The sequence below is a fragment of the Leucopleurus acutus genome (genome assembly GCF_964270905.1).
Source record: "Leucopleurus acutus genome assembly, chromosome: 1".
In the NCBI taxonomy this organism is placed as follows: Eukaryota; Metazoa; Chordata; class Mammalia; order Artiodactyla; family Delphinidae; genus Leucopleurus; species Leucopleurus acutus.
The window spans coordinates 168,817,255-168,832,025 of record NC_139142.1 but is presented as its reverse complement, the minus strand read 5'-3'; the positions used below and the strand labels follow the sequence as shown (position 1 = coordinate 168,832,025).

Genomic DNA, 14,771 nt, shown 5'->3' with positions numbered 1-14,771 from the left:
ATTTTTTCCTGAGTTTTAGTCAACAGTTTAATATCTTGCTTCTCTGCCATTATTTCCCTATTTCTGCACTTTCTTCTCTTTTCCCCAAATCATCAACCTTCTGTGGTTTGATTCATTTGACACCCTCAGCACTATCTTCAAGTCACCAACTCTTTCAATTGTCTATAGCTTATTCTTTTATTTCATTGACTGTTTTTCATTTCTAGGTTTTCTAATGCTTTCTTTATAATACACATCTATTCTTACCACATTCCTGCCTATTTCTATTTCAAAATTTCTAGTTCTTTACATAGATATTAGTTATTTCTCCAAAAATCCCAATAATACTTGAAGTATTTTCAGATTGTTCTTATATTTTAATTTCTTCTGGAGTGAATTCATCTTTCAACTATTGAATCTGTGGGCTATCTTCATAAGTATTAGATTTTTTTACATGCTTTGGAACTTCATTTTGCAGCCTCAACTGGAAGAGGGTATTCTCTCCCTCCACCTCCTTCAATCCTTTTCTCTGTCTCTTAATCCTTCCTGTCTCAGTTTTGTTTGCCTCCATCTAGCCCTCCAGGGTCTCCAGTCTAGAACGAGGTCTTATATGGACAACGTGGCACAGAAGCACTATAAGGACACTGACATCCAACCACCGAGCCAACAGGTAATCTGGGGCGGTATCTGGTCCCGGGCCTCTATCTGTGTTTGTCCTTCCTCTCCGCAAGTGCGCAGCCTCAGGTAAACAATGGCTTCAGGCTGTGATTAGCAGCAGCTTTTTTTCTTTTTTTTCACAAAGAAGCAAAGAACATGGGTCCTTTCCCACAAATTAAAAGGAAGATGTTAAGTCCCTGCTATCCATAGGACTGGATATAATTGGAAGTATATTAAGTTAACCTATTAATTAGCCTATTAATATCTAAATTTCCAGGAGCTTTAGAGGTGAGGGAAATCACCAATAGTAGATATATAGGTCATACTTTGAAGACAATCAGACTACATGGCTAAATTATTAGAAGGCTTTTGTCACTATTAAAACAACTCAGCTTAACTATGGAAGTTATTTGAAGTTACTTCAGGATGATCAGGCTTTCAAGAAAGTATGTAACTAGAAGAATCAATTAGTGCCATAAGGAAGCAGAAGTGGAACCATTTTTATTCAAGAAATGGATAACAATTTCTTATTAACAGACAGTGAACTAAACACAGAATTTTTTTTTAATTCAAGAACTGGGTAACAAGTCGGTACGGAAACACATTACTCTTGCCTCCTGTTTCCCTACTTCCCTGTCTAGCTGTGTTGAATCCTGTCATAGAAGAAGGCTCTTCTCGGACTAGTGGGACCATTAAGTAACCCCGCATGTCTCTATGAACCGCTGGCTCTCTCTTGGAAAAAGCAAACTCCATAAATAGCAGACACTCAGCAGTTATGGGATAGACCAAGGGGAGTAACCCCATAAAATCAAATAAATATATAACACCCCACCTTGGAGAGTTCAGGCTAATACATCAAATACATTTGCCTTTGGGTAAATAAAGAACTACTGACTGGCCAATCCAATCTCACTGGTAAGTTTCACCCTGCGGTAATATTTTACTGCTATTGCCCTTGGAGTCAGTAAATATTTGTATGTAAATATTGTGCAACACCCTGTTCCTGTTATTCCTACACCACTGGTTTCTAGAACCTAAAACATTTTTGTAAGATTACCTTTATTTTGGCATCAACCCTTTGTCTCTGCTGGTTTTTTTCCAATATGACTCTCAAACTTCAAAAAGTTTATTAAATTTGCAACTTCAAAATGAGGAATACGATTTCTCTTCACACGAAAGCAGACCCTTAATTTTGTAAAGTGGCCAAGATATATTGTGTGTTGCCTTAGTCCTAGCTTGAAAGCTCTGCGAGCAAGATGCTGCTGAAGAAGATCCTGTGCAGGACCTCTCGCCGAGGCTGAGGGAAGGAAGCGATCCTGCACGTGGGCTGGTGCGTGAATAAACCAGCGTGCTTCCATCAGCAGCCTTGAGGAACAGTTTCTAGACTTGTTGTCAAATCTTGCCCTGATTGGTAAGCCAAGGAAGGACAGCTCTGCAACACAAACTCAACCCTGCCTTGGCCTCCTGGGCAGGTCAAGCAAAGGCTGTTATTCTTAGAACTAAAACAAACCCTGAGCATTTCAAACAACTCATGAGTAGATATGAGGATAATTGCAAAAACACTAGGCAGAGTCCTAGAGATGTGAGTGAAAAATGCAACCTGAAAGCATGACTCAACAATGAAAGCCTAGAGCTGAAAGGGACCTTGGTGATCACGAAGTCTGACACCTTTCGTCAACATTCAGATTGAGAAACTAGGCCCAGAGAGCTAAGGGACATGTCTGAAATGCCTTGATGGAGGTAGAACTAGGGCTGTATCCCGTTCCCCTGACCCATTTCCTCTTCTCTCTGGACTATTAAGACTTACCCCTATCAAGTATCTAAGGTTAGGGTCCCATTTCACATTGCTGGACTTCATTATACCAGTGAGAAGTGAGCCACTGCTTACTTTTATGGGAGAGTATTAGTTTATTTCCTGGAGGAGGGCTCCAGGCAGAGGGCACGGTATGTGCAAAGGCCCAGAGGCCATGAATGAGCATGAACATGGGTCACAGTGAATAATTTAGTGTGGCTGCTGGGCAAGTTCCTCAGCGTTAGCACCTGTGTGTGTGTGTGTGTGTGTGTGTGTAGCGTGTGATGAGGTGAGAGTGGTCATGACAGGAAGTGTGGTTCAAGAACCTAAAACCAGGGTAACAAAGACTTTATTTGCTGTTATGGGTTGAACTCTTTTCTTCAAAAAGATGTTGAAGTCCTAACTGCTAGTGCCTAGAAATGTGACTTTATTCGGAAATAGGGTCTTTACAGATGATCAAGTTAGGATGAGGTCATTACATACTGGGCCCTGATCCAATATGAGTAGTGACCTTATAAAAGGGAAATTTTGATGCAGAGACATACAGAGGGAAGAGGATATGAAAACACATGAGGAATGCCATCCACAAGCTAAGGAACGCTCCAGCTACCAGAAGTTTGGAGAGAGGCACAGAACAGGTTTTCCCTCACAGCCCTCTGAAGGAACCAACCCTGCCAAAACACCTTGTTTATGGACTTCTAGTCTCCAGATTGGTGAGACAATAAACTTCTATTGTTTTAGCCACTTAGTTTGTGGTACTTTGTTATGGCAGCCCAAGGAAACAAATACCTATGCCAAAGTAAAGAATGTGGATTTTCCACAGGTAAAGGGAAGTCATTGAAGGGTTTATTGTGGAAGTTCATACGGTCATTCTACAATTTAGAAGGATCTTTCATAGTCACATGTGTGCATATGGATCAGGGAAACATTAGAAGCAGGAGTTATTTAGGAACTAAGAAACCGTTCCGTCAAAACATCTGAATCAAGGCAGTTAGGAATGGATAGGACCTGGGAATTATCATACTAAGACAAATATCAAATGATATCACTTATATGTGGAATCTAAAATATGGTACAAATCAACATATCTATGAAACAAAAACAGACTCACAGACATAGAGAACAGACTTGTGGTTGCCAAGAGGGAGGGGTTTGGGGAGGGAAGTATTGGGAGCTTGGGATTAGCAGATGCAAACTATCATATATAGGATGGATAAACAACAAGGTCCTACTGTACAGCACAGGGGACTATATTCAATATCCTGTGATAAACCATAATGAAAAAAATATGAAAAAGAATATATATATATATACATATAACTGAGTCACTTTGCTGTACAGAAGAAATTAACACAACATTGTAAATTAACTATACTTCAATAAAATTTAAAAACAAAACAAAAACACCTCTGCAAAACCCTGGAGCACAGAGGGGCATGATTTGGGAAGCAGTATTTTTGAAGGATGCTCTGAGCATTTCTGGAACAGACAGCAGAGATGCAATGATATTCATGACTACAAATCGAAAGGCAGAGTCAACATCTTGATGAAGAATATTTGCGGCACTATATAAACAGTAAAAAGGAAATGACAAGCTAAGGAAAAACTACTGCAGATTCACATGGAAGCGGGCTTTAAATGGGGGATACTCAAGTGGAATTGTGGCAGGTTGGGTACCTCATTTAAGGACATTTATTAAAAATTTGTAATTGATCTCATCATCTCTGTCACTATGCTCCCCACTTCAGGGTTTGAGCAGTCTTTTAAAAATGTGACTTTATCATTTCATTGTTTAGAGCCTCCAATGGCTCCCCACTGATTCTCTGGGTCACGTCTAAATGCCTACCATGGCCCTGCCGTGTCTGATCTCATCTCAGGATACACTGACTTCCTTTCTGTCCAGTTTCCTGACCACACCAACTTCTTCCTTTCCTCGGGGTCTCTGCACATGCTGTTCCTTCTGCCTAGAACACTCCTTCCTCTACACTTCCCCTGGCCACCTTCTACTCCTCTTTCGCATCTCAACTCACATAGAACTTCCTCAGAAAGGCCTCCTCTGACCACCTGCACCCAACCCTCAGCCCCCACCAATCTATATTAGGTCCTCAGGTTATTCTTGTTCCTGAGACCTTTTCTGTTTCTTTATAGCATTTATTATAATTTAAGTAATATACTTATTTATGTTTCTGTTTGCTTAACTCTTCCTTCTACCCCATTCCAAGACTCAAGTTTAAGGAACCAGTTTACAAAATCACATAGAGCATGATTCCAATTTCGTGGGAAAATATGTTGAGATATTAAACTACGTTTTTCACCTCCTGTATTTCCCCTTGTCTCTTACCCCAGTTCACATGGGTAGTCTCCATCTTACAGGGCCTCAGAGGAGGGATGGGGCAGGGGAGGAAAACAGAAACTCCAGCTTTTCCAAAAATATCTAAATCATTGGTTCCAATACTAGAATAAGAAAAAACTGAGAAACCCAAGATAAATAATTTGGATTACTAAGGTTTTTAATACTTAACTTGAGTGCAATTTCCCTAAAGATGAAAGGGAGCAGGCTTCAAGATGGCAGAAGAGTAAGACGCAGAGATCACCTTCCTCCCCACAAATATATCAGAAATACATCTACATGTGGAACAACTCCTACCGAACACCTACTGAACGCTGGCAGAAGACCTCAGACCTCCCAAAAGGCAAGAAACTCCCCACGTACCTGGGCAGGGCAAAAGAAAAAAATAAACAGAGACAAAAGGATAGGGACGGGACCTGCACCAGCGGGAGGGAGCTGTGAAGGAGGAAAAGTGTCCACACACTAGGAAGCCCCTTCGCGGGCGGAGACTGCGGGTGGCAGAGGGGGAAAGCTTCGGTGCCGCGGAGGAGAGCACAGCAACAGGGGTGCGGAGGGCAAAGCGGAGAGATTCCCGCACAGAGGATCGGTGCCAACCAGCACTCACCAGCCCGAGAGGCTTGTCTGCTCACCCGCCGGGGCGGGTGGGGCTGGGAGTTGAGGCTCGGGCTTTGGAGGTCAGATCCCAGGGAGAGGACTGGGGTTGGTGGCGTGAACACAGCCTGAAGGGGGCTAGTGTGCCACGGCTAGTCGGGAGGGAGTCCAGGAAAAGGTCTGGAGCTGCCGAAGAGGCAAGGCACTTTTTCTTGCCTCTTTGTTTCCTGGTGCTCGAGGAGACAGAATTAAGAGCGCCGCTTAAAGGAGCTCCAGAGACGGGCGTGATCCGTGGCTATCAACGCGGACCCCAGAGACGGGCATGAGATGCTATGGCTACTGCTGCCGCCACCAAGAAGCCTGTGTGCGAGCACAGGTCACTCTCCACTCCTCCCCTCCCGGGAGCCTGTGCAGCCCGCCACTGCCAGGGTCCCGGGATCCAGGGACAACTCCCCCGGGAGAACGCACGGCGCGCCTCAGGCTGCTGCAACGTCACGCTGGCCTCTGCCGCCGCAGGCCCTCCCCGCACTCCGTACCCCTCCCTCCCCCTGGCCTGAGTGAGCCAGAGCCCCCGAAGCAGCTGCTCCTTTAACCCCGTCCTGTCTGAGCGAAGAACAGACGCCCTCCAGAGACCTACACGCAGAGGCGGGGCCAAACCCAAAGCTGAGCCCCTGGGAGCTGTGAGAACAAAGAAGAGAAAGGGAAATCTCTCCCAGCAGCCTCAGAAGCAGCGGATTAAAGCTCCACAATCAACTTGATGAACCCTGCATCTGCGGAATACATGAATAGACAGCGAATCATCCCAAACTGAGGAGGTGGACTTGGGGAGCAATGATATATATTTTTTTTCCCCTTTTTCTCTTTTTGTGAGTGTGTATGCGTATGCTTCTGTGTGTGATTTTGTCTGTATAGCTTTGCTTTTACCATTTGTCCCAGGGTTCTATCTGTCTGGGGCTTTTTTTGTTTGTTTCTTTTTTGTTTTCTCTTTTAGTATAGTTTTTAATGCTTGTTATCATTGGTGGATTTGTTTTTTGGTATGGTTGCTCTCTTCTTCCTTTCTTTTTTTTATTACTTTTTAAATTTTTAAAAAATAATTATTTTTTATTTTAATAACTTTATTTTATTTCATTTTATTTTATTTTTATCTCTTCCTTCCTCCCTTCCTCCCTTTCTCTCCTTCTCTCTTTCTCTCTTTCTTTCTCCCTTTTATTCTTAGCCATGTGGATGACAGGCTCGTGGTGCTCCAGCCAGGTATCAGGGCTGTGCCTCTGAGGTGGGAGAGCCAAGTTCAGGACATTGGTCTACCAGAGACCTCCCAGCTCCACATAATACCAAAAACGAAAATCTCCTAGAGACCTCCATCTCAACGACAAGACCCAGCTCCACTCAACGACCAGAAAGCTACAGTGCTGGACACCCTATGCGAAACAACTGGCAAGACAGGAACACAAGCCCACCCATTAGCAGATGGGCTGCCTAAAATCATAATAAAGTCACAGACACCCCAAAACACACAACCAGACGTGGACCTGCCCACTAGAAATACAAGATCCAGCCTCATCCACCAGAACACAGGCATTAGTCCCCTCCACCAGGAAGCCTACACAACCCACTGAACCAACCTTAGCCACTTGGGGCAGACACCAAAAACAACGGGAACTACAAACCTGCAGTCTGCGAAAAGAAGACACCAAACACAGTAAGTTAAGCAAAATGAGAAGACAGAGAAACATACAGCAGATGAAGGAGCAAGGTAAAAACCCACCAGACCAAACAAATGAAGAGGAAATAGGCAGTCTACCTGAAAAAGAATTCAGAAAAACGATAGTGAAGGTGATCCAAAATCTTGGAAATAAAATGGAGAAAATACAAGAAACGTTTAACAAGGACTTAGAAGAACTGAAGAGCAAACAAACAATGAAAAGCAACACAATAAATGAAATTAAAAATTCTCTAGAAGGGATCAATAGCATAATAACTGAGGCAGAAGATTGGATAAGTGCCCTGGAGGATAAAATAGTGGAAATAACTACTGCAGAGCAGAATAAAGAAAAAAGAATGAAAAGAATTGAGGACAGCCTCAGAGACCTCTGAGACAACATTAAATTCACCAACATTTGAATTATAGGGGTCCCAGAAGAAGAAGAGAAAAAGAAAGGGACTGAGAAAATATTTGAAGAGATTATAGTTGAAAAGTTCCCTAATATGGGAAAGGAAATAGTTAATCAAGTCCAGGAAGCGCAGAGAGTCCCATACAGGATAAATCCAAGGAGAAACACACCAAGACACATGTTAATCAAACTGTCAAAAATTAAATACAAAGAAAAGTATTAAAAGCAGCAAGGGAAAAACAACAAATAATGTACAATGGAATCCCCATAAGGTTAACAGCAGATCTTTCAGCAGAAACTCTGCAAGCCAGAAGGGAGTGGCAGGACATATTTAATGTGATGAAAGGGAAAAACCTACAACCAAGAATACTCTACCCAGCAAGGATCTCATTCAGATTTGACAGAGAAATTAAAACCTTTATAGACAAGCAAAAGCTAAGAGAATTCAGCAACACCAAATCAGCTTTATAACAAAAGCTAAAGGAAATTCTCTAGGCAGGAAGGATGAATGGATACAAAAAAAGGACCTGTATATATGTTGTCTACAAGAGACCCACTTCAGACCTAGGGACACATACAGACTGAAAGTGAGGGGATGAAAACGGATATTCTGTGCAAATCAAAAGAAAGAAATCAAAAAAATCAAAAGAAAGCTGGAGTAGCAATTCTCATATCAGACAAAATAGACTTTAAAACAAAGACTATTACAAGAGACAAAGAAGGACACTACATAACGATCAAGTGATCAATCCAGGAAGAAGATATAACAATTGTAAATATTTATGCACCCAACATAGGAGCACCTCAATACATAAGGCAAATACTAACAGCCATAAATGGGGAAATCCACAGTAACACAATCATAGTAGGGGACTTTAACACCCCACTTTCACCAATGGACAGATCATCCAAAATGAAAATAAAAAAGGAAACACAAGCTTTAAATGATACATTAAACAAGATGGACTTAATTGATATTTATAGGACATTCCATCCAAAAACAACAAAATACACTTTCTTCTCAAATGCTCACGGAACACTCTCCAGCATACATCATATCTTGGGTCACAAATCAAGCCTTGGTAAATTTAAGAAAATTGAAATTGTATCAAGTATCTTTTCTGACCACAATGCTATGAGACTAGATATCAATTACAGTAAAAAAAAATCTGTAAAAAATACAAACACATGGAGGCTAAAAAATACACTACTTCATAATCAAGAGATCACTGAAGAAATCAAAGAGGAAATCAAAAAATACCTAGAAACAAATGACAATGAAAACACGATGACCCAAAACCTGTGGGATGCAGCAAAAGCAGTTTTAAGAGGGAAGTCTATAGCAACACAATCCTACCTTAAAAAACAAGAAACATCTCAAATAAACAAACTAACCTTACACCTAACAAAATTAGAGAAAGAAGAACAAAAAAAATCCCAAGTTAGCAGAAGGAAAGAAATCATAAAGATCAGATCAGAAATAAATGAAAAAGAAATGAAGGAAACGATAGCAAAGATCAATAAAACTAAAAGCTGGTTCTTTGAGAAGATAAACAAAATTAATAAACCATTAGCCAGACTCATCAAGAAAAAAAGGGAAAAGACTCAAATCAATAGAATTAGAAATGAAAAAGGAGAAGTAACAACTGACACTGCAGAAATACAAAGGATCATGATATATTGCTACAAGCACCTATATGCCAATAAAATGGACAGCCTGGAAAAATGGACAAATTCTTAGAAATGCACAACCTGCCAAGACTGAACCAGGAAGAAATAGAAAATATGAACAGACCAATCACAAGCACTGAAATTGAAACTGTGATTAAAAATCTTCCAACAGACAAAAGCCCAGGACCAGATGGCATCACAGGCGAATTCTATCAAACATTTAGAGAAGAGCTAACACCTATCCTTCTCAACCTCTTCAAAAATATAGCAGAGGGAGGAACACTCCCAATCTCATTCTACTAGGCCACCATCACCCTGATACCAAAACCAGACAAAGATGTCACAAAGAAAGAAAACTACAGGCCAATATCCCTGATGAACATAGATGCAAAAATCCTCAACAAAATACTAGCAAACAGAAACCAACAGCATATTAAAAGGATCATACACCATGATCAAGTGGGGTTTATCCCACGAATGCAAGGATTCTTCAATATACACAAATCAATCAATGTGATACACCATACTAACAAATTGAAGGAGAAAAACCATAACATCATCTCAGTAGATGCAGAGAAAGCTTTCGACAAAATTCAACACCCATTTATGACAAAAACCCTCCAGAAAGTAGGCATAGAGGGAACTTACCTCAACAGAATAAAGGCCATATATGACAAACCCACAGCCGACAACGTCCTTGATGGTGAAAAACTGACATCACTTCCACTAAGATCAAGAACAAGACAAGGTTGCCCACTCTCACCACTATTATTCAACATAGTTTTGGAAGTTTTACCCACAGCAATCATAGAAGAAAAAGAAATAAAAGGAATCCAAATTGGAAAAGAAGAAGTAAAGCTGTCACTCTTTGCAGATGACATGATACTATACATAGAGAATCCTAAATAAGCTACCAGAAAACTACTAGAGCCAATCAATGAATTTGGTAAAGTAGCAGGATACAAAATTAATGCAAAGAAATCTTCTGCATTCCTATACACTAATGATGAAAAATCTGAAAGTGAAATCAAGAAAACTCTCCCATTTACCATTGCAACAAAAAGAATAAAATATCTATGAATAAAACTACCTAAGGAGACAAAAGACCTATATGCAGAAAATTATAAGACACTGATGAAAGAAAATAAAGATGATATAAATAGATAGAGAGATATACCATGTTCTTGGATTGGAAGAATCAACATTGTGAAAATGACTCTACTACCCAAAGCAATCTACAGATTCAATGCATCCCTATCAAACTACCACTGGCATTTTTCACAGAACTAGAACAAAAAATATCACAATTTGTATGGAAACACAAAAGACCCTGAATAGCCAAAGCAATCTTGAGAAAGAAAAACGGACCTTGAGGAATCAGGCTCCCTGACTACAGACTATACTACAAAGCTACAATGATCCAGACAGTATGGTACTGGCACAAAAACAGAAATATAGATTAATGGAACAGGATAAGATGCCCAGAAATAAACCCACACACATAGGGTCACCTTATTTTTGATAAAGGAGGGAAGAATATACAATGGAAAAAAGACAGCCTCTTCAGTAAGTGGTGCTGGGAAAACTGGACACCTACATGCAAAAGAATGAAATTAGAACACTCCCTAACACCATACACAAAAATAAACTCAAAATGGATTAAAGGGCTTCCCTGGTGGCGCAGTGGTTGAGAGTCTGCCTGCCGATGCAGGGGTCACGGGTTCGTGCCCCGGTCTGGGAAGATCCCACATGCTGTGGAGCGGCTGCGCCCGTGAGCCACAGCCGCTGAGTCTGCGCGTCTAGAGCCTGGGCTCCACAACAGGAGAGGCCACAGCAGTGAGAGGCCCGCGTACCATGAAAAAAAAAAAAAAGGATTAAAGTCCTAAATGTAAGGCCAGACACTATCAAACACTTAAAGGAAAACATAGGCAGAACACTCTATGACACAAATCACAGCAAGATCCTTTTTGACCCACCTCTTAGAGAAATGGAAATAAAAACAAAAATAAACAAATGGGACCTAATGAAACTTCAAAGCTTTTGCACAGCAAAGGAAACCATAAACAAGAGGAGAAGACAACCCTCAGAATGGGAGAAAATATTTGCAAATGAAGCTACTGACAAAGGATTAATCTCCAAAATTTACAAGCAGCTCATGCAGCTCAATATCAAAAAAACAAACCACCCAATCCAAAAATGGGCAGAAGACCTAAATAGACATTTCTCCAAAGCAGATACACAGATTGCCAACAAACACATGAAAGAATGCTCAACTTCATTAATCATTAGAGAAATGCAAATCAAAACTACAATGAGGTATCATCGCACACCGGTCAGAATGGCCATCATCACAACATCTACAAACAATAAATGCTGGAGAGGGTGTGGAGAAAAGGGAACCCTCTTGCACTGTTGGTGGGAATGTAAATTGGTACAGCCACTATGGAGAACAGTATGGAAGTTTCTTAAATAACTACAAATAGAACTACCATACCACCCAGCAATCCCACTACTGGGCATATACCCTGAGAAAACCATAATTCAAAAAGAGTCATGTACCACAATGTTCACTGCAGCTCTATTTACAACAGCCAGGACACGGAAGCAACCTAAGTGTCCATCGACAGATGAATGGATAAAGAAGATGTGGCACATATATACAATGGAATATTACTCATCCATAAAGAGAAGCGAAATTGAGTTATTTGTAGTGAGGTGGATGGACCTAGAGTCTGTCATACAGAGTGAAGTAAGTCAGAAAGAGAAAAATACCGTATGCTAACAAATATATATGGAATCTAAAATAAATAAATAAATAAAAGGTCATGAAGAACCTATGGGCAAGATGGGAATAAAGACGCAGACCTACTAGAGAATGGGCTTGAGGACACGGGGAGGGGGAAGGGTAAGTTGGGACTAAGTGAAAGAGTGGCATGGACATATATACACTACCAAATGTAAAATAGCTAGCTAGTGGGAAGCAGCCGCATAGCACAGGGAGATCAGCTCGGTGTTTTGTGACTACCTAGATGGGTGGGATAGGGAGGGTGGGAGGGAGGGAGACCCAAGAAGGAAGTGATGTGGAGATATATGTGTAACTGATTCACTTTGTTATAAAGCGAAACTAAGACACCATTGTAAAGCAATTATACTCCAATAAAGGTGTTACAAAAAAAAAAAAAGATGAAAGGGACGTTCCAATTGGATATAGCCTCAGCACCACCTCCCATATACTTGATGTTCTTGGACAGCTCCGGACAGACTTGACAAAGTGGGCACCCTGACGCCCAGCTAGATCCTAATAGTCTTACTGTATTGTCTCTTCTGCAATTTTCTGTTAGTGTTCTGGTACGGATGACTCTGGAATTCAGAAACCTGGGGGTGGAAATGAGATGTCCAGGAAAGAAGATTTCCCTATGCTGCTTCTGGGTCTTGCTCTCCAAAGTACGTTTGTAGGTCTTTACTGCCTCCTCTCAGCTGAGCACAGCAAGACGGTTCTAACGCAAGTCAAGAAGTTCCCCGTATTTCCTTAGCCAACAACTTAAGTCAGAAATATTGCAATGGACCACATTTTTATCCATTCCTCTGTTGATGGACATTTAGATTGCTTCCATGTCCTAATGAGAACCTACTGTATAGCACAGGGAACTCTACTCAGTGCTCTGTGGTATAGCACAGGGAACTCTACTCAATGCTCTGTGGTGACCTAAATGGGAAGGAAATCCAAAAAGGAGGGGATATATATGTATACGTATAGCTGATTCATTTTGCTGTACAGCAGAAACTAACACAACACTGTAAAGCAACTATACTCCAATAAAAATTTTTTTAAAAAGAAATACGGCTAGATAAAACCCTGTGCCTGGCTCACTGCAGGTGTGGTCTCCCCAGGGATGAAGCATGCATTGAGCTGGCCTCTTCCCAAGACTCTGCAGGTTAGAGAGCAAGACCCACAAGGAAAGGGCCCATCTGTGGGACACATAAGACTGGATCTCCAGGATGCCCTGACTTATTTGATCCTCACCCTCACCACTTCAGACCAGGAAGGCAGGAGTTTCTGCCTCACAGCCAACACATCTCATGGAATCAAAATCAGAAAGATCAAGAGAATTCCAGAAGCACAACTTATTTCCTGAATAAACATAAAAACCTACCCTTACTCCCGTATGGCACGGGACACAAACTTCCTCAATTACTTAGGGTCCTAGACATAACTAAACTCACCTTTAGTGAATACAGGTACCTCATCAGATGGGTGATATAATTACTAAGAGGCAGGAAAGAGAATCTGGCAACAAGAGAGAGGAGGTGATTGGGAATGGGCTTTAAATTCTTGGTTTTAAATTTATCACAGAAGAGTGGTCAAGATCGTAAAGGTAAAGGATAGAGAAGAGAAAAAAATGGGGCCTGGATTTTGGAAGGTCTTGTGTGAGAGACCAGTGATGTTCAGTTATAATCCTCTGTAGCCAGCAACACGCAGGGATAGAGGAACAGGGGGAAAACCTACCCTTCCTTCTGATAAAATTCCCCAGGATCTTAAAAGGACTTGTGAAAGGAAGCAGATTAACTTTTAAGTTCAAACTTGGAGACCAAAAATAAGTCAACCTCGCCTACCCTTTGGGGCCTGTAACATTACACCTCATAATCTGAGATCTATGGTAAATCGTGGGGGGGTAAGAACACACTGGTGTGAGTTCTAGGTAACAAATAGGAGATCACTCAGTCATTCAACAAATATGGATTGAGCACCTACTGTGTACCAGTGCCAACCCGACCTCAGATCCTGTGCTCTTGGATGTGGCTTTGGGCACAGAAATGTTCTTGAGGAGACAGACAGGAGACAGGACAAAACTGCTGACCTCATGGTTTTGTCAGCAGCAGGCCAGTTCATGTTCATTCATGTTTGATGCAAACAAAAGTCAGACTAAAGGGTTTCCTGATGAACCTGGCAGTATCTGTGCATCTTAGCAAGAATTTGGCTGGGGCATAACTCGAACAGAGAAGGGAGAACTCCGACGTAGGCCAGGCTGATCTACTTTGGGTGGACCTGCCAGTCTCAATGCACACACGTGTTTCTCTGCAAGGGAGGGTGTTACCATTCAGACGGTGTGTCCTGGGAGCATGAGACAGCACATACCTGGGTGGGCAGGGTTCCGTGTTACAAGCCTGACTCATTGCTGGAGGACGGTGGACCATATCACACAAGGAGTCGTTGACCGTCTGCTGGGTCTGGATGTGTAAGCACACTGCAATGGCTTCTTGATAGCCTGGAGGTTGGAAAGAGAAAAAGTGCAAATGACTTAGAATAACTCATTGTGCGGAAAAAAGAAAACAGGGTCTTGAGACTTCTCGTTCTTAAGCTACTGCCCTTTTGACCATATTACGTGGCTGCAGGCTGCATTTCAGGGTACACGTGGAGCAAACGACTTTGCATTTTGCAAAGTCTCCCAGTCTTTGATATTCTCTCCATCACCTTTTAAACTCAGTCCCTCTACTGTCCCTCCCCCAAATATACTCACTTTAAGACATTAAGGAGCATCCCGATTCCCCATCCACCTTCAGACTGACCTGCATTCCAAATATACTCAAAGCTAGGAGTTCCCTCAAATGAATCATCAAA

General features: G+C 41.6%; 1 protein-coding gene across 1 annotated transcript in view; it reads right to left on the bottom strand.

Annotated features, from left to right (window-relative positions):
* Positions 1-14,771, bottom strand: part of ADAMTSL3 (ADAMTS like 3) — a gene marked incomplete at both ends in the record, with an annotated part of 539,369 nt that overhangs the window by 95,104 nt on the left and 429,494 nt on the right. Inside the window, 1 exon segment of the mRNA XM_082852534.1 lies at positions 14,289-14,418. Coding sequence (XP_082708660.1) covers positions 14,289-14,418 — 130 coding nt within the window.